The sequence below is a fragment of the Ranitomeya variabilis genome, chromosome 3 (genome assembly GCF_051348905.1).
Source record: "Ranitomeya variabilis isolate aRanVar5 chromosome 3, aRanVar5.hap1, whole genome shotgun sequence".
In the NCBI taxonomy this organism is placed as follows: Eukaryota; Metazoa; Chordata; class Amphibia; order Anura; family Dendrobatidae; genus Ranitomeya; species Ranitomeya variabilis.
Window position 1 is genome coordinate 22,127,766 of NC_135234.1, and position 21,865 is coordinate 22,149,630.

At 37.0% G+C, this 21,865-nt stretch overlaps 1 protein-coding gene across 2 annotated transcripts in view; it reads left to right on the forward strand.

Moving 5' to 3' along the window:
* CD247 (CD247 molecule) overlaps positions 1-21,865 on the forward strand; it is a 90,768-nt gene that overhangs the window by 28,091 nt on the left and 40,812 nt on the right. Inside the window, exon 1 of one of the 2 annotated variants that reach the window (XM_077293740.1) lies at positions 2,557-2,742. The exons of the other annotated variant lie outside the window; for it this stretch is intronic. Within the exon in view, the coding sequence (XP_077149855.1) occupies positions 2,721-2,742 (22 nt within the window). The 5' untranslated portion in view covers positions 2,557-2,720. Of the gene's footprint in view, positions 1-2,556; positions 2,743-21,865 lie in introns of those variants that run through there. 2 annotated transcript variants of the gene reach the window in all.

The following is a 21,865-nucleotide window of genomic DNA, read 5'->3' on the forward strand; positions in this document are numbered from 1 at the left end:
TGAAGTCTTCTCTTTAAGGATGGGTCAGACACTGACTTGTCGGACAATGTTCTTCACTTGGGTGGTTTTTGTGAAGGGGCTTCTCTTCACCATGGAAAGGATTCTGCAATCATCCACCACTGTTGTCTTCCATGGAAGTCTATGCCTTTTTGAGTTCCCGAGCTCACCAGGGCACCCTTTTTTTTTTTGTAGAATGTACCAAACTGTTGATTTGGCCACTCCTAACATTTCTGCTATCTTTCTGATGGATGCCTTCTTTTTTTAGTCCATTGATGGTCGGTTTCTCTTCCATTGAGCGTTTTTTTTTACCGCATGTTTTGGGTTCACAGCAGCAGCTTCCAAATGCAAATGCCATATCTGGAATCAGCTACTGACCTTTAATTAATGATGGATTAACGAGGGAAAAGCTCATGCAGCCCATTAAAGAGCTTATAAAATAATTGTCCAATTACTTTTGGTCCTTTTAAAAAGAGACAGCTCCATATTAATGAGCCATAATTCATAAACCCTCCAATCAGGATGTGAATCCCCTCAAATTAAAACTGAGAGTCGGCACTATTAGCCGATAATGATTATAGAACTGGATCTTCAATATGTTTTGGTAAACTTCTAAAATGCCAAAACTTGTCACTATCCAAATGTTTCTAGACCCAACTGCACACGGATTGTCATTCAGCCTTGTTCCATCACTGTCAGCGTTCTGCTTCTATGTATTTGTATATATGAGATCATGTTCTGCGGAAATTATACGCAGTCTGCAATCGCTCATTGTTCGACAATTATAGGAAGCCTTCATCTGTTGTCATCTGCTGTGGGTTGTTGTTTTTCTGCGACTTAGGGCAGAATGATGGAAGAAGCAGGTCAGCAATAAAGATGACTCGTATTCTAGGAATACACGTGGTGGACAGATCTGCTGCTATTGTCATTTCCACTGTCTTTTGTTATGAACACCGAACTTTCCGCCTGGGTGACATCTCATTCTCATAAGTCTGACTTGTGCAAGATTTCCATCTCTGATTCTGGAATATTATGATCTGATATGGATATTGGTCTAATTCTTCTCCTACACCCCACAATCTCAGACAGGTGGATAAGAAATATATCTGTCTATTTATTATTTAACGGCCTTCAGCTCGGTCTCGAGGCGTGACGACCTGATGGATGAACGATCTGTAGGAAGATTGATCTTGTGCAGCCTAGAGAGGTCCACCAGGGTCTTCTCTGAGGTTATCTTGATAGCATCAAGCCATCGAGTCGCTGGTCTTCCTCTTCGCCTTGTTCCTTCTATTCTTCTGACCATGATGTCCTTCTCCAGTGATCGCTCTCTTCGTATGATGTGTCCAAAGTAGACAAGTCATAGCTTGGTGATCCTTGCTTCTAGTGACAAGTCTGGCTTGATTTGTTTGTTCTTCTTGCCATCCATGGTATTGATAACATCCTTCTCCAGCGCCACATTTCAAAGGTGTTGATTCTTCTTCTGACTTGTTACTTTATCGATCGAGTTTTGCATCTGTCGATTATCTCTCTATTATCTATAATCTATCTATTATCTATAATATATCTATCATCTATTATTTCTCTATTATCTATAATCTATCTATTATCTATAATATATCTATCATCTATTACTTCTCTATTATCTATAATCTATCTATTATCTATCATCTATCTATTATCTCTCTATTATCTATCTATTATCTATCTATTATCTATATATTATCTATCTAGTATCTATTATCTATCTATTATCTATCTATTATCTATCCCTCTATTATCTATCATCTATCTATTATCTAACTATTATCTATTATCTATATATTATCTATCTAGTATCTATTATCTATCTATTATTTATCTATAATCTATCATCTATCTATTATCTATCTATCTATCTATCTATCTATCTATCATCTATTATCTATCTATTATCTAACTATTATCTATTATCTATCTATTATTTATCTATAATCTATCATCTATCTATTATCTATCTATCTATCTATCTATCTATCTATCTATCTATCTATCTATCTATTATCTATCTATCATCCATCTTTCCATCTCTCTCCCTCTCTATCATAACCTCTTCCATCATGTCTCTCTTTGTGCTGGGTAGCACTGACCAACCGATTTGTTTAGTAATTTCATTTTGTTATTCCTTGTGTGGCTTTTCCTAGAGGTAACTGTAACCACAGGTGCCATTGACCATGTCGGCTCCTTGCAGATAAAGTTTTCATCGACTCCTTTAGGAAAACCTTAAAAATTAGCATTTTGATAGCTGTGAATTTCCTTATTCGCGTCTGCAGTGTCTCCCGGCCGTTATGTGACAGCCCCTCCTGACCTCCGGCGGCTTCCTGTCAGCCATGTGTAATTATTGGGTCGGGGGAAAGACTAAGTATGATTGACAGGTGATAAGACAGGAATTACTGCCGAGTGTGATTGTGAGATATCCCATACATATCTTGTCCTGTCCACGTCATAAGCCTTGGCGTCCGACTCATATCTCATATAAAGGGATTAATCAGGGTTTACGGGAAATCTTGCGGAACCTTGCTGTAGAATGTTCCGAGCCTTTGTCTACCTCCGCCTCTATCTCACTGTCAGGGATTCGCTCTCCAGTCCCCTGGGTTCTCATTTAAGCAAGATCAAACATCCAGTCATAGGAATACTGGGGCCTGTTTTTGCGCAAATCTCCTGCACCCCGAGGAAGGCGCTGACAGATGAGAGGAAGAATCCGGCCAGGTACATGTAATTCCAGCTCTGGAAATATTAACTGAAATATTTACCAGATGCGAACAAAAGTCAAGGGACTATGAGAATCTTAAAGAGCAATACACTTGTTTGCTGCATCTTTCTAGATAACATCAAGGACTAGAAAGTTTTGGGGTAAATCCACTCCTAAAACGCATTTTTGATGAATTTTGCTACTATGGCTACTATGTGAATTTGAATGGATTTGTTCTTATTCACATGTATGTAAAGAGGTGAAAAACCAATGGCGTAACTACATCAGTCATAGCTGTGCCAGTTTTACTACATCAGTTAATATTGTGGCAGTTCTGTTACATCAGCCACTGCTGTTCCAGCTATGTTACATCAGTCATCGCTGTTCCTGCTCTGTTACATGGGTCATTGCTGTTCCTGCTCTGTTAAATCAGTCATCGCTGTTCCAGCTCTGTTACATCAGTCATCGCTGTTCCAGCTCTGTTACATCAGTCATCGATGTTCCTGCTCTGTTACATGGGTCATCGCTGTTCCTGCTCTGTTACATCAGTCATCGCTGTTCCAGCTCTGCTCCATCAGTCATCACTATTCAAGTTCTGTTACATCACTCATCGCTGTTCCAGCTGTTACATCGGTCATCGCTGTTCCAGCTGTGTTACCTCGGTCATCGCTGTTCCAGCTCGGTTACATTAGTCATCACTGTTCAATCTCTGCTGCATCACTCATCACTGTTCCAGCTATGTTACATCAGTCATCGCTGATCCAGCTCTAATATATCAGTCATCGCTGTTCCAGCTCTGCTCCATCAGTCATCACTATTCAAGTTCTGTTACATCACTCGTCGCTGTTCCAGCTGTTACATCAGTCATCGCTGTTCCAGCTGTGTTACCTCGGTCATCGCTGTTCCAGCTCTGTTTCATCAGTCATCGCTGTTCCAGCTCTGTTACAACGGTCATTGCTGTTCCAGCTCTGCTCCATCAGTCATCACTATTCAAGCTCTGTTACATCACTCGTCGCTGTTCCAGCTGTTACATCGGTCATCGCTGTTCCAGCTGTGTTACCTCGGTCATCGCTGTTCCAGCTGTTTCATCAGTCATCGCTGTTCCAGCTCTGTTACATCGGTCATCGCTGTTCTAGCTCTGATGCATCAGTTATTGCCATTGTGACTCTGTTACATCACTCATCGCTGTTCCAGCTCTGTTATATCACTCAAGGTGTTCCAGCACTGTTACATCAGTCATCATTGTTCTAGCTCTGTTACATCAGTCATCGCTGTTCCAGCTCTGATACATCAGTCATCGCTATTTCATATTTGTTACATCAGTCATCACTGTACCAGCCCTGATACATCACTCATCGACTTTGCAGCTTTGGTCCAGGAGCCATTGCTGTTCCAGCCCTGATGGTCCAGTCATCGCTGTTCTACCAGTCATTCCAGTTTCATCTCTAATACATCAGTCACTGTATGAGATCTGATACATCAGTCATCCCTGTTCCACATCTGCTACATCAGTCATGCTATTCCACAACAGATGTATCTCTGTTCCAGCTCTATTACATTAGTCATCGCTGTTCCAGCTCTGGTACATCTCTCATCCTTATTCCACATCTGTTACATCAGTTGATAGTTCAGCTATGCTACATGAGTCATGAGTGTTCCAGCTTTGCTACTTCTCTGCATCTTAGACGCCACTTCACCATGATTCAACCGTCTTGCTTTACCGGCACCACCCATCCATATTGTCCAATAACTGCTCTTTTGGACCAGAAGCTTCACAGATCCACCTGATCAGGTGAGACATCTCATATTACTCAGGACATGGATCCCAAAGGTGCGGCTGCATCAATACCCTAGCCCCATTGACCTTGAGGCGTTGTCTGGATTGGTTTCTCAGTTTTCTGTGATCTCTCAGCACGGATGGACGCTCAGGGATAGGCTCCAATTGCATCACCCTCTGCTCTGTAACATGGACTACAGTCTACTGGGATCCACTTCTCGGGTATCTTGTGTATTTGGAACTTTAAATCTCAGCCGTTTTCCACTTTTAATAGTTATGAGATGACTCTGCTAACACCACTCTCTCATGATAAGATTACTCTGCAGATTCTGTCCCAGTCTACACAGCAAAACTGACATCTGGGCTGCAGATGGCACTCAGTCTATTGGAATATTTCTATTTTTTTTTTTTCATGAATAGTTACTTACAAAATAAAAAAAAGACGGTGGGTGGTGCAATTTTTTTGTTTGTTTTAGCCATGCAGAATAATCTTTTCAAATAACATGTCATTTTTTAATTACACATTTTTTATTTCATTTTCTCCTGCTGCCCCTAGTGTTCATTCGATGAAGTTCATCTTTTGACTTTCCGTCCCCCCTCCTAAGCCTATATTTCCATGGGGTGTTACATTTAGAGCTCTTTACATCCTGAAATTATGGGGTGGTCACTTTCGGTAAATGGAATAGACATAAGAGGCGAGAGGGAGAGCGATCGCTTTTGAAAAGCGTCATGAATGTTATATTTTGGGAGCTCTAAGTGCTACAATTTAACACCAGCAGACAATTGCTTTAATAATGGGGCAATTTCCAACCATTTCATACCTAAACATCCTAACCCTTATTTATATATGTCCGCCAGTGTGCGCCTGGATAGCAGACGGTCCGATTTTCTGCTCATTTCGCTTTCCTGTAGTGTTTCATGAAATTGCAAATATCAGGAGGGAAATCAAGAACCTGACACTGTAGAAAATTGTAATGCAGGCAAAGTTTGGGAGATTGGGCTAAATTGCTACCCTAACGCCTCTGATCATCTCCCACTAACTTCTTGTTTTTCCTTTTAGTATATCAACGTTTATTAATATTTAAAGGGCAACTCCAGACACTATTGATATTGATGTCATTGATGCGTGACATTTTACTAAGCCACGTGTGATACAAATTCCAACAATGAACATTGTATCAAAGTTTTTATTTCGTCCTGAATGTCACTCCCATCGTGAGCCAGATGGGGCCGCCTCTTTACTCTGGGAGGAGCGTTCTTTGTTTGCTCAATGTTGCCATCTGGTGGCTTTTTAGTGAACTGACAAGAAAAGTGCTTGACATAGAGATGCAGTAATATACTGTAGAGGGTGAAGGTCCCAAATTTCATTCATACATTACATGGACAGTCATGGGGTGGTCTTGAAGGGGATTTCAACATCTGTTACCAGTTTTAGGAAGGCTGAAAAAAAATAAAACATTAAAAAAAAGGTTTTTGAAAATTAAAAAATAGATAAATCACAACCCTTTAAGTAAAAAAAAGTATGTTTTAGAAAATATATATATAAAAAATAAGTTTTTAATCTCACTCCTTTAAGTAAAAATAATGATAAAAAAAAGTTTTAGAAAATATAAAAAAATATAAAAGTTTAAATCACATCCCTTTAAGTAAAAATAATAATAATAAAAAGTTTTAGAAAATATAAAAAAAATATAAAACTTTTGTTTGTTATTATTTTTACTTAAAGGGGTGCACCCCTTTAAGTATAAATAATAATAACAAAAAAAGTTTTAGAAAATAAAAAAATAAAAATATATAAAAGTTTAAATCTCACCACTTTATGTAAAAGTAATAATTGAACAAAGTTTTTGAAAATATAAACAAATAAAATATATAAAAGTTTAAATCCCACCCCTTTAGGTAAAAATAATAATAAACAAAAAGTTTTAGAAAATATATATAAAAAATATATAAAAGTTTAAATCGCACCCCTTTAAGTAAAAATAATTAAAAAAAAAGTTTTAGAAAATATTTAAAAAAAATATAAAAATTTAAATCTCACCCTTTTAAGTAAAAATTACAAAAAAGTTTTAGAAAATATATACGTAAAAATAAAAAAATATATAAAAAATTAAAAAATATATAAAGGTTTAAATCACAGCCTTTTAAATAAAAATAAAAATAAAATAGTTTTAGAAAATATTAAACAAATTTAAAAATATATATATAAAAGTTGAGGAAGGCTAAGAAATAAAGTAAAAATAAAAAAAAATAGTTTTAGAAAATATAAATGCATTTTTTTTTATATAAAAGTTTAAATAAAGCCCCTTTAAGTAAAAATAATAATTTAGAAAATATAAAAATAAGTAAAAGATTAAATTCCCCTTGTTTTCCTCACATCAAAAATTAAATAAAAATGTAAAATATTCGGTATCTCTGTATCCATAAAAGTCAGATCCACCGAAATATAAAATTATTCAAACCAGCGAATAAAAGTGGCATGGCTATGACAAAGTTGTCAAGGCAAGTGTAATAAAGGCTGGAGGCAGGAAGACATGTCACATTACAGGGTTTTTGAAGATGGGGTTCCTCCTTTGTAATTAGGGCAATCCCATACAAATTGCTGATGGGTGTAAAAAAGCCTAAAAAACACCTGAACGAAACCTAAACATAAATCCTCCTAGTGTGTAGATATGTCGACTTTTCTGGTGCTGCGCCTCCATCTTCCTTCCTGCCGGGGTCTCCTCACTTGTAGATAGGTTCACCCGCCTTTACAGGATGCTTCAGTGGTCTCGCTACATCTGCCGAGTCTGCAGACAACCTCCGCAGCTTTGACTTCCGCAGAGCAGAACATTTGCACAGTGTGACGGCACAGTATAGAGTCTATCAGGTGGAAAGTAGGATTCCCTTTTCCTCCTTCCCTTAGTGGCCGTAATGGACATTTGTTGTCGTACTGCAATTTAGACCGTTAATCACTACATGGACATACAGTACCAGTCACAAGATTGGGCGACCCCGTTGCAAACATAAAATATGAAAATTGAATTGCATTACTGCTCTATAAATATGAAAAATTGAGAAAGCTTAGCGCATAAATTGGCCAATTCGTGTGTACCCGGCAGCCACGCTAAGGTGTTTCTTGTTGCCAGGATGAGTGCAGTAATGCAATTCAATTTTCATATTTTATGTTTGCATGCTATAGCGCTACAGAGTGCTGCTTTATCTGGTTACTTGAAGAAAAATGGGCTGCATGGTAGAAAGCCATTACTGGGCAAATGCCACAAAGTATCTTGCCTACACTACGCTAAACAGCACAGAGACAAGCCTCAAAACTTCTGGAACAAGGTAATTTGGAGTGATGAGACCAAAATTGAAGTTTTTGGCCACAACCATTAACGTTACATTTGGAGAGAGGTCAACAAGGCCTATGATGAAAGGAACACCATTCCTACTGTAAAGCATGGAGGTTGATCGCTGATGTTTTGTGGATGTGTGAGCTACAAAGGCACAGGGAACTTGGTCAAAGTTGAAGGAAAGATGAATGCAGTATGTAATCAGCAAATACTGGAGGCAAATTTGCACTCATCAGCCCGGCAGCTGCGCATGGGACGTACTTGGACGTTACAACATGACAATGATCCAAATCACAAGGCCAAGTCGACCTGTCATTGGCTACAGCAGAGCAAAGTGAAGGTTCTGGAGTGGCCATCTCAGTCTCCTGACCTCAATATCATTGAGCCACTCTAGGGAGATCTCAAGCGCGCAGTTCATGCTAGACAGCCCAGGAATTTACAGGAACTGGAGGCTTTATGCCAAGAAGAGTGGGCAGCTTTACCATCTGAGAAAATAAAGAACCTCATCCACAACTACCACACAAGACTTCAAGCTGTCATTAATGTTAGAGGGGGCAATGCACGGTATTAAGAAATGGGGGATGTGAACTTTTGATCAGGGTCATTTGGATGTTTTGGGTTGTCATTATGATGAAAAAAGAGAAAACACAGTAGTCTGACAATAAATGGCTTCACCCAACCACTAACCATGAGTGGAGGAAAAGTTTTCTTGTTATCATTCATATTCTCTGAAAAAAAGGCCAAGAAAGCAAAAATTCTGCCGGGGTATGTAAACTTTTGAGCAAAACTGTATATCATAAATGCCTACATAATATTGACAAATAGTGACCAAATAAAATCGGCACACAAAACCTAAGCAATAGCTATATCCAAATAATGAAAACTAATATTGTCATATACCGTATATACATAGTGCCAGCACATTACTGCGACCAGTGGTCAAAAAAGTACCGTGGTGCAGTGAATAAATAACACCACCATACTGTACAACACACAAACGATAATAAAAATAAGTTATAAAATTGATGCAAAATAACTACATATCCATGAAAATGGGAAAACAAACTAAACCAAAAAAAAATCTTTAAGTCCGATTTTGCAAATTTTTTCCATTGTTTGTGACATTTTGGTAGAAATCGTTCAATTTGAGCGGAAATCAGATCAGACAACAGAGAGACGTCCGGCGGATGATTCACACTGGGATCAGGCAGGGCTGGAAAGTAACATCTTCCCTCTGGCTGCTCCCAAGTTACCGCTCATCATATACAGCGTATATATATATATTATTAACTGAGGGCTCTGATCGCCGCCGACGTGAGAACTGACAGAGCAAAAGGCTGGAGCACGGAATCACTGACATCGGACCCACAACCTACGACTGGACCATAAACATATATGTATCACTGGTATAACCTAGGCATCTCCTGTATATAATTATATATGTACAGCTGGTATAACCTAGGCATCTCCGACTCCTGTATATAATTATATATGTACAGCTGGTATAACCTGGGCATCTCCTGTATATAATTATATATGTACAGCTGGTATAACCTGGGCATCTCCTGTATATAATTATATATGTACAGCTGGTATAACCTGGGCATCTCCTGTATATAATTATATACGTATCGCTGGTATAACCTAGGCATCTCCTGTATATAATTATATATGTACAGCTGGTATAACCTAGGCATCTCAGACTCCTGTATATGATTATATACGTATCGCTGGTATAACCTAGGCATCTCCTTATATAATTATATATGTACAGCTGGTATAACCTAGGCATCTCCGACTCCTGTATATAATTATATATGTACAGCTGGTATAACCTGGGCATCTCCTGTATATAATTATATATGTACAGCTGGTATAACCTGGGCATCTCCTGTATATAATTATATATGTACAGCTGGTATAACCTGGGCATCTCCTGTATATAATTATATTCGTATCGCTGGTATAACCTAGGCATCTCCTGTATATAATTATATACGTATCGCTGGTATAACCTAGGCATCTCCTGTATATAATTATATATGTACAGCTGGTATAACCTGGGCATCTCCTGTATATAATTATATATGTACAGCTGGTATAACCTGGGCATCTCCTGTATATAATTATATATGTACAGCTGGTATAACCTGGGCATCTCCTGTATATAATTATATATGTACAGCTGGTATAACCTGGGCATCTCCTGTATATAATTATATATGTACAGCTGGTGTAACCTGGGCATCTCCTGTATATAATTATATATGTACAGCTGGTATAACCTGGACATCTCCTGTATATAATTATATATGCACAGCTGGTATAACCTGGGCCACAGATTTTGCATTTTTCTGGCACTTTTATCCTATCCCAGTTACGGTATATATCATGGATACGACGACATATCGTATGACATCATGTTATGAAGGCACTGTCATATCATCAGAGGACACGTTTCTGCCATCCCAGCCCCAGTTACGAGGAAATCCACCCGACTGTAATGATCAGTTGTAGATGTTGGATAATCCTTGATAATCGCATCCTTGTAATTTGATGTTGTGATTTCCAGTGATCATTGAATATCAACTATTCATATTTTCTGCAGCGCCACCGCAGGAGAAATGAGGTATTACACAATGTCCATTAAAATGAATGGGCTGTCCATGGAAACAGTCGACATGTTGGGTCCTCCAAAGCAAGAGGTGCTCTTTGTAGCCTCTCTCTGGTTTAGATAATAGATTAATGTTAGAACTTTGATAACTTAGGATATTTTTTGCCATTTTAAAGCTATCAGCGCAGTCTACATGTCCCTGTGATCCCCCGACGATGGTTACTTGTAATCCATCTGATACACGGTGTAACTTTATGCCTTTGGCAGTAATATGGTAAAATAAGTGATGTCCCCTTTTCTGTAATGATCATCTATGGAAAGAAATGTTCGCCATTCTGCATCGTCCTGAATAATTCTTATGTTATTCCTATCCGCCACCCGTACAATACATCTTTATAATGGTTGCGGCTTCTGTGGAGACCAGTTTAGAACGTGACAGATGTCAAGTGGCTAATCATAGCCCTAGTCCCAGTGGCCACATAGACTGATATTAGAAAACGAGGCCTTGAGCAGTGATTTAAGCCTTGATATGAGGACCGCGGCCGGACCCTGGACACTAAGAAGGGTGAAGAGCGCAGATATCGGCACATTTGTCTTCCCTCCCCCTTTCCTGATGGCAGTACCATACTCATGTATCTGATGACACAAGCAGAACTTTTCATCCGAAGCTGCTTCCCCTTCACTGATATGAGCAGATATTGCGATGATTCCTCTTCCTGAAATCCCTTTTGGCCCATTCTCAATTTTATTGGAGCTGAGTAAAGAAAAAAGTCTTGTTTCTTCTGCTATATTCTACATGGGGATAAACAGTTTAAAGTGGAGGTGAACCTTAAAGAGGTTGTTTAATAAAAAAAAATACAATACTGCCCCCTATGTACAAGAATATAACTAATATGCTGCCCCTATGTACAAGAATATAACTACTATAATACTGCCCCTATGTACAAGAATATAACTACTATAATATTGCTCCTATGTACAAGAATATAACTACTATAATACTGTCCTTATGTACAAGAATATAACTTCTATAATACTGCCCCATGTACAGGAATATAACTACTATAATACTGCTCCTATGTACAAGAATATAACTACTATAATACTGCTCCTATGTACAAGAATATAACTACTATAATACTGCCCCTATGTACAAGAATATAACTACTATAATACTGCTCCTATGTACAAGAATATAACTACTATAATACTGCCCCTATGTACAAGAATATAACTACTATAATACTGCTCCTATGTACAAGAATATAACTACTATAATACTGCTCCTATGTACAAGAATATAACTACTATAATACTGCCCCTATGTACAAGAATATAACTACTATAATACTGCTCCTATGTACAAGAATATAACTACTATAATACTGCCCCTATGTACAAGAATATAACTACTATAATACTGCTCCTATGTACAAGAATATAACTACTATAATACTGCTCCTATGTACAAGAATATAACTACTATAATACTGCCCCTATGTACAAGAATATAACTACTATAATACTGCTCCTATGTACAAGAATATAACTACTATAATACTGCTCCTATGTGCAAGAATATAACTACTATAATACTGCCCCTATATACAAGAATATAACTACTATAATACTGCTCCTATGTACAAGGATATAACTACTATAATACTGCTCCTATCTACAAGAATATAACTACTATAATACTGCTCCTATGTACAAGAATATAACTACTATAATACTGCCCTATATACAAGAATATAACTACTATAATACTGCTCCTATGTATAAGAATATAACTACTATAATACACCTCCTATGTACAAGAATATAACTACTATAATACTGCCCGTATATAGAAGAATATAACTACTATAATACTGCTCCTATGTACAAGAATATAACTACTATAATACTGCTCCTATGTAGAAGAATATAACTACTATAATGCTGCCCCTATGTACAAGAATATAACTACTATAATACTGCCCCTATGTACAAGAATATAACTACTATAATACTGCTCCTATGTACAACAATATAACTACTATAATACTGCCCCTATGTACACGAATATAACTACTATAATACTGTCCCTATGTACAAGAATATAACTACTATAATACTGCTCCTATGTACAAGAATATGACTACTATAATACTGCTCCTATGTACAAGAATAAAACTACTATAATACTGCTCCTATGTACACGAATATAACTACTAAAATATTGCCCCCATGTACAAGAATATAACTACTATAATACTGCTACTATGTACAAGAATATAACTACTATAACACTTATAACTACTATAATACTGCCCCTTTGTAAAAGAATATAACTACTATAATACTGCTCCTATGTGCAAGAATATAACTACTATAATACTGTCCCTATGTACAAGAATATAACTACTATAATACTGCTCCTATGTACAAGAATATAACTACAATACTGCTCCTATGTACAAGAATATAACTACTATAATACTGCCCCTATGTACACGAATATAACTACTATAATACTGCTTCTATGTACAAGAATATAACTACTATTAGGCTACTTTCACACTAGCGTCGTGCACTGCACGTCGCTATGCGTCGTTTGGTTGAAAAAACGCATCCTGCAAAAGTGTTTGCTGGATGCGTTTTTTCACCATTGATTTGCATTAGCGTCGCATTGCAACGCTTTGCCACACGTCGCAACCGTCGTGCGACGGTTGCACCGTGTTGTGGCGGACCGTCGGCTGCAAAAAACGTTACATGTAACATTTTTTGCTGCCAACGGACCGCCATTTCCAACCGCGCATGCGCGGCTGGAACTCCGCCCCCACCTCCCCGCACCTCACAATGGGGCGGCAGATGCGCTGGAAAAATGCATCCGCTGCCCCCGTTGTGCGGCGCATTCACTGCTAGCGTCGGTACATCAGCCCGACGCACTGCGACGGGCCGAGTACGACGCTAGTGTGAAAGTAGCCTAATACTGCTCCTATGTACAAGAATATAACTACTATAATACTGCTCCTATGTACAAGAATATAACTACTGTAATACTGCCCCATGTACAAGAATATAACTACTATAATACTGCTCCTATGTACAAGAATATAACTACTGTAATACTGCTCCTATGTACAAGAATATAACTACTATAATACTACCCCCTATGTACAAGAATATAACTACTATAACACTTATAACTACTATAATACTGCCCCTTTGTAAAATAATATAACTACTATAATACTGCTTCTATGTACAAGAATATAACTACTATAATACTGCTCCTATGTACAAGAATATAACTACTATAATACTGCTCCTATGTACAAGAATATAACTACTGTAATACTGCCCCCATGTACAAGAATATAACTACTATAATACTGCTCCTATGTACAAGAATATAACTACTATAATACTGCCCCTATGTACAAGAATATAACTACTATAATACTGCTCCTATGTACAAGAATATAACTACTGTAATACTGCCCCTATGTACAAGAATATAACTACTATAACACTTATAACTACTATAATACTGCCCCTTTGTAAAATAATATAACTACTATAATACTGCTTCTATGTACAAGAATATAACTACTATAATACTACTCCTATGTACAAGAATATAACTACTATAATACTGCCCCTATGTATAAGAATATAACTACTATAATACTGCCCCTATGTATAAGAATATAACTACTATAATACTGCTCCTATGTACAAGAATATAACTACTATAATACTGCCCCTATGTATAAGAATATAACTACTATAATACTGCTCCTATGTACAAGAATATAACTACTATAATACTGCTCCTATGTACAAAAGTATAACTACTATAATACTGCCCCATGTGCAAGAATATAACTACTATAATACTGTCCCTATGTACAAGAATATAACTACCATAATACTGCTCCTATGTACAAGAATATAACTACTATACTACTGCTCCTATGTAGAAGAATATAACTACTATAATACTGCTCCTATGTAGAAGAATATAACTACTATAATACTGCTCCTATGTAGAAGAATATAACTACTATAATACTGCTCCTATGTAGAAGAATATAACTACTATAATACTGTCCCTATGTACAAGAATATAACTACTATAATACTGCTCCTATGTACAAGAATATAACTACTATAATACTGCCCCTATGCACAAGAATATAACTACTACAATACTGCTCTTATGTACAAGAATATAACTACTGTAATACTGCCCCTATGTACAAGAATATAACTACTATAATACTGCCCCTATGTAAGAATATAACTACTATAATACTGCCCCTATGTACAAGAATATAACTACTATAATACTGCTTCTATGTACAAGAATATAACTACTATAATACTGCCCCTATGTACAAGAATATAACTACTATAATACTGCCCCTATGTACAAGAATATAACTACTATAATACTGCTCCTATGTACAAGAATATAACTACTATAATACTGCCCCTATGCACAAGAATATAACTACTACAATACTGCTCTTATGTACAAGAATATAACTACTGTAATACTGCCCCTATGTACAAGAATATAACTACTATAATACTGCCCCTATGTAAGAATATAACTACTATAATACTGCTACTATGTACAAGAATATAACTACTATAATACTGTCCCCTATGTAGAAGAATATAACTACTATAATACTGCCCCTATGTATAAGAATATAACTACTATAATACTGCCCCCTATGTACAAGAATATAGCTACTATAATACTGCCCCTATGTACAAGAATATAACTACTATAATACTGCCCCTATGCACAAGAATATAACTACTACAATACTGCTCTTATGTACAAGAATATAACTACTGTAATACTGCCCCTATGTACAAGAATATAACTACTATAATACTGCCCCTATGTACAAGAATATAACTACTATAATACTGCCCCTATGTAAGAATATAACTACTATAATACTGCCCCTATGTACAAGAATATAACTACTATAATACTGCTTCTATGTACAAGAATATAACTACTATAATACTGCCCCTATGTACAAGAATATAACTACTATAATACTGCCCCTATGTACAAGAATATAACTACTATAATACTGCCCCTATGTACAAGAATATAACTACTATAATACTGCTTCTATGTACAAGAATATAACTACTATAATACTGCCCCTATGTACAAGAATATAACTACTATAATACTGCCCCTATGTACAAGAATATAACTACTATAATACTGCTCCTATGTACAAGAATATAACTACTATAATACTGCCCCTATGCACAAGAATATAACTACTACAATACTGCTCTTATGTACAAGAATATAACTACTGTAATACTGCCCCTATGTACAAGAATATAACTACTATAATACTGCCCCTATGTAAGAATATAACTACTATAATACTGCCCCTATGTACAAGAATATAACTACTATAATACTGCTTCTATGTACAAGAATATAACTACTATAATACTGCCCCTATGTACAAGAATATAACTACTATAATACTGCCCCTATGTACAAGAATATAACTACTATAATACTGCTCCTATGTACAAGAATATAACTACTATAACACTGTCCCTATGTACAAGAATATAACTACTATAATACTGCTCCTATGTACAAGAATATAACTACTATAATACTGCCCCTATGTACAAGAATATAACTACTATAATACTGCTCCTATGTAGAAGAATATAACTACTATAATACTGCTCCTATGTAGAAGAATATAACTACTATAATACTGCTCCTATGTACAAGAATATAACTGCTATAATACTGCTCCTATGTACAAGAATATAACTACTATAATACTGCTCCTATGTACAAGAATATAACTACTATAATACTGCCCCCTATGTACAAGAATATAACTACTATAATACTGCTCCTATATACAAGAATATAACTACTATAATACTGCTCCTATGTGCAAGAATATAACTACTATAATACTGCTACTATGTACAAGAATATAACTACTATAATACTGCTCCTATATACAAGAATATAACTACTATAATACTGCCCCTATGTACAAGAATATAACTGCTATAATACTGCTCCTATGTACAAGAATATAACTACTATAATACTGCTCCTATGTACAAGAATATAACTACTATAATACTGCCCCCTATGTACAAGAATATAACTACTATAATACTGCTACTATGTACAAGAATATAACTACTATAATACTGCCCCCTATGTACAAGAATATAACTACTATAATACTGCTCCTATATACAAGAATATAACTACTATAATACTGCTCCTATGTGCAAGAATATAACTACTATAATACTGCTACTATGTACAAGAATATAACTACTATAATACTGTCCCCTATGTAGAAGAATATAACTACTATAATACTGCCCCTATGTATAAGAATATAACTACTATAATACTGCCCCCTATGTACAAGAATATAGCTACTATAATACTGCCCCTATGTACAAGAATATAACTACTATAATACTGCCCCTATGTAGAAGAATATAACTACTATAATACTGCCCCCTATGTACAAGAATATAACTACTATAATACTGCCCCTATGTATAAGAATATAACTACTATAATACTGCCCCCTATGTATAAGAATATAGCTACTATAATACTGCCCCTATGTACAAGAATATAACTACTATAATACTGTCCCCTATGTAGAAGAATATAACTACTATAATACTGCCCCTATGTACAAGAATACAACTACTATAATACTGCCCTTATGTACAAGAATATAACTAATATAATACTGCTCCTATGTGCAAGAATATAACTACTATAATACTGCCCCTATGTACAAGAATATAACTACTATAATACTGCCCCTTATGTAGAAGAATATAACTGCTATAATACTGCCCCTATGTACAAGAATATAACTACTATAATACTGCCCCTATGTAGAAGAATATAACTGCTATAATACTGCTCCTTTTGGAAAAATTGCAACTAAACTAAACTGACATCAATACTCATAATATGCTTCTAAAAATCATTAGAATTGTAGCATTGTACTGGTATCTGTCTATTAGTAATGACACTGATGTGTTAGCTGTGGACACTGTGAGGTTATCCTGTTACATTCATTTTGTCAGTGAGAAAAGTTTTCCCCTTTTTTGAAAGTCAATGCTGGTTATGATTTTGCCGGTTGTTCACGGTTCTACTCTACGGCCGCTCTTGGTGATTTGCATTGGGTTTCGCTAGCTGTAATAGCACATTTTGTATGAACGACCAACAGGAACCACAAATCTGGTGATGGTAGTTGTCATCTGCGGTCGATTTGCTGTTCCCCTAGTTCTTTTGTCCCTGGAGATGCTGAAGTTGAAGCTGTTTTTGGTGACAAAATCGGATGTGACCAATATCGGACCTCAGGGGCCGGGTCTGTACAAGATGGAGGACAGTGGTGTCGGCATGGGACATTGTCACCAACAGGGGGGACATTGTAGATTAATTTGAGAGCAATGTAGCTAACATAGGAGGCATTGGGACTGGTATGGAGCACTGAGACTGACATACAGGACCTGATGGCTGGTATTGAGCATGGTGGCTGTAACATACAGGACATGATGGCTGGTATTGAGCATGGTGGCTGTGACATACAGGACATTGTGGCTGGTATTGAGCATGGTGGCTGTAACATACAGGACATGGTGGCTGTGACATACAGGACATGATGGCTGGTATTGAGCATAGTGGCTGTAACATACAGGACATTGTGGCTGGAGTTGAGCATGGTGGCTGTGACATACAGGACATGATGGCTGGTATTGAGCATGGTGGCTGTGACATACAGGACATTGTGGCTGGTATTGAGCATGGTGGCTGTGACGTACAAGACATGATGGCTGGTATTGAGCATGGTGGCTGTAACATACAGGACATGGTGGCTGTGACATACAGGACATGATGGCTGGTATTGAGCATAGTGGCTGTAACATACAGGACATTGTGGCTGGAGTTGAGCATGGTGGCTGTGACATACAGGACATGATGGCTGGTATTGAGCATGGTGGCTGTGACATACAGGACATTGTGGCTGGTATTGAGCATGGTGGCTGTGACGTACAAGACATGATGGCTGGTATTGAGCATGGTGGCTGTGACATACAAGACATGGTGGCTGGTACTGAGCATGGTCGCTGTGACATACAGGACATTGTGGCTGGTATTGAGCATGGTGGCTGTGACGTACAAGACATGATGGCTGGTATTGAGCATGGTGGCTGTGACATACAGGACATTGTGGCTGGAGTTGAGCATGGTGGCTGTAAAATAAACAAAGAGTTGTAGTGCTAAAGCATGTCAATATGAAATATATGAAATATGAATAGCAATACTGCTTCTTTATAATAGGAAAAACAATGAGACGCTTAGCACATAATTTGGCCAAATCAGCAGATTTGAGACTGCCTTGTCGTTGGTTGCTTGGCATGCATGAATTGGCCAAATGATGTGCTAAGTGTCTCATTTTTTCCTAGTATCCAGAAGCAGTATTGCTATTCATATTTCACATTGACGTGCTTTAGCACTGCCGTGTGCAACTTTTTTTGTTTATAGTATATGGAGATGGCTGCTTCTTGTATGCTGCTGTTCACATTAGCTTGGAAGTGCCAGTCAGTCTTTTGTCATTTATTTATTAGCTCTCTGACCGAGCACTCCGCCCTTCAGCATGTGGTGGATTTCAATTGCAACAGGGTCCTACCTACCCATAAAATCAGACTTTGAAGAGAGGTATTCACATCTACTCAGGAATTCAGACTTCAGTCTTAGGGAGGTATTCACACTAGACACGTTAGGACCCCAAAGACCACATTGTCATTGGTTGCTGGGCATGCATGAATTGGCCAAATTATGTGCTAAGCGTCTCATTTTTTCCTAGTATCCTGAAGCAGTATTACTATTCATATTTCAAATAGTTTGTATTGACCTGCTTTAGCACTATAGAGTGAAACTTTTTTGTTTATTGTATATGAGCATGGTGGCTGTGACATACAGGACATGGTGGATGGTATTGAGCATGGTGGCTGTGGCATACAGGACATGGTGGATGGTATTGAGCATGGTGGCTGTGGCATACAGGACATGGTGGATGGTATTGAGCATGGTGGCTGTGGCATACAGGACATGGTGGATGGTATTGAGCATGGTGGCTGTGGCATACAGGACATTGTGGCTGGTATTGAGCATAGTGGCTGTGGCATACAGGACATGGTGGCTGGTATTGAGCATAGTGGCTGTGACATACAGGACATTGTGGCTGGTATTGAGCATAGTGGCTGTGGCATACAGGACATGGTGGATGGTATTGAGCATGGTGGCTGTGGCATACAGGACATGGTGGATGGTATTGAACATGGTTGCTGTGACATACAGGACATTGTGGCTGGTATGTAGAATTATGGCTCACATGAGCCTTTATTGCTAACATGAGGGCATTGTGGGTGATATGGGTCAATGTGGTGATATAGAGCATTAATGGCTGACATACAGGTTTTTATGGCACACGTTAGCTGACATATTGATCATTATGGCTAGTATGAAGCATTGTGGCTGACATAGGGACATTGTGGACGTTGTGATTGTCGTTCACTGTATCATTGAGTTGTCCATGTCAACCAATTATAGCACAGCTTTCATTTTTTAAACATCTCTGGTAAAATAAAAGCTGCGTTGTGATTGGTTGCTACGGGCAACAGCCATTTTGCCTTTCAGACACCTAAATCTGCCTCATTATGTAGAAGTGTTGTTTGAGGCTTTCTACATGGAGGGCGAGGAATGATAGGTGGCAGCGGTGTGACTGTTAGAGGGGGCAAAGTCCGCAATTCTATCCGGGCCCAGGTGTCCCATAGGGCCTAATGGCTGCAGTATTAGCAATGGTAGACGGCGGCCCCTCACATTACATAGAAGTATTAATATGAGAAGTAGAATCTCCTGGTAACCTGTGTTTCCTCCTCCTCTTGCTCCTCCATGGTCTGAAGTGATGCGCTCGCCTCCAGCACCTCTGTGACCTTTCTCTTTGCTGCGTCTGGTAAAATCATGAATTATTTATTGGAGTAAAATAAAATGTCGGCTGCCCCCTGACTCAGCGGCGTCTGTCATGTTCTATGAATATGTCGCCTAAACAAAAGACCCTTCCTCCTCTCCAGTCACGGCTCCGCCATATGTAATGGCACCAGCCCCTGGCACACGTCAGGTGTCCCTACAGGCCCGTATATAGGAATAATACATTTTTTTTAAATTCATTATCTCGGTTTTTAATTTATATTTTTTTTCTCATATTTTTTTAATGTGGAAAAAAATGTTTTTTTTGTTTTTTTTTTCAATAAATATTTTATTTTACACCCACTTTTATTTAATTATTCTTGTTTAATTATATTTTATTTATTTTTCCATTTTTTTTTCTATCTTTTTCTTTAAATAGATTTTACTTTCTATTACAAATGTAATTTTACACTTAACCACATATGCACCAACTAAAATTCTCATTGAATAGATAAAGATTATACTATTCTTTTTAGTATTTCTATTTATTTATTTTTTATGTATTTTATTTATTTTCTATTTTTTTATGTATAATTTTTAGTTGTTTTTTTTTTAGATTAAATATTTTATTTTATACCCAACCACTGTTGCACCTAATTAAATTGTTGACGTAGACGTAAAAATATATGTAGATATATTTTTTTCTATTTTTGTTTACGTGATCGATTTTAATTTTTTTTTTATTTCAGCTGATAAGAATTTAGAGGCAGGGCCAAGCATGATATTTATTGCTGTTTTATCTATTTATTGTTCTATATATTTCATTCTTTTCTTTTTCTTTTTTTGTACTCTGCCCCTCCCCCGACCCCCACCCATATATATATATATTTTTTCTATTTTTTTCCAAGTCCCAACACACAATGTCCCAACGTTCTCAGTGTAACACCGTGACCTCGACTTCAAGGAAATAGAGAGAGCGTCCATCTTTTAATGCACATCCAGAGAAAATAGACCATTTGGCTCAATTACTTGTAAATAATGTCTGCTCTGCCTTCACTCCCAATGTTGTTATTATCTGATCTGAACAAAATAAAGCTGCTGAGATTTTTATTTTTCCCTTTTTTTTTTTTTTTACTAAAATGCGTTTTCCTCCACCGGACACCATTTATTGCAGCTTTTAGCCGCGCTGTAATCCTGGTTGGCCGGTAGGCGATGCAACGTGTCTTAGCATTGTTTTCTATTAATTAAAGCAAAGATGAAAAGAAAAATCAAGATTCTTTTTTTTTTATTTTAGTTTCCAATGTAAAAAAAATGAATAAATTGTTAATGTATTTAAAATATAATAATTCCAGACTTCAAACCAGATCACTACAAAATAAGGCAGAAGAAC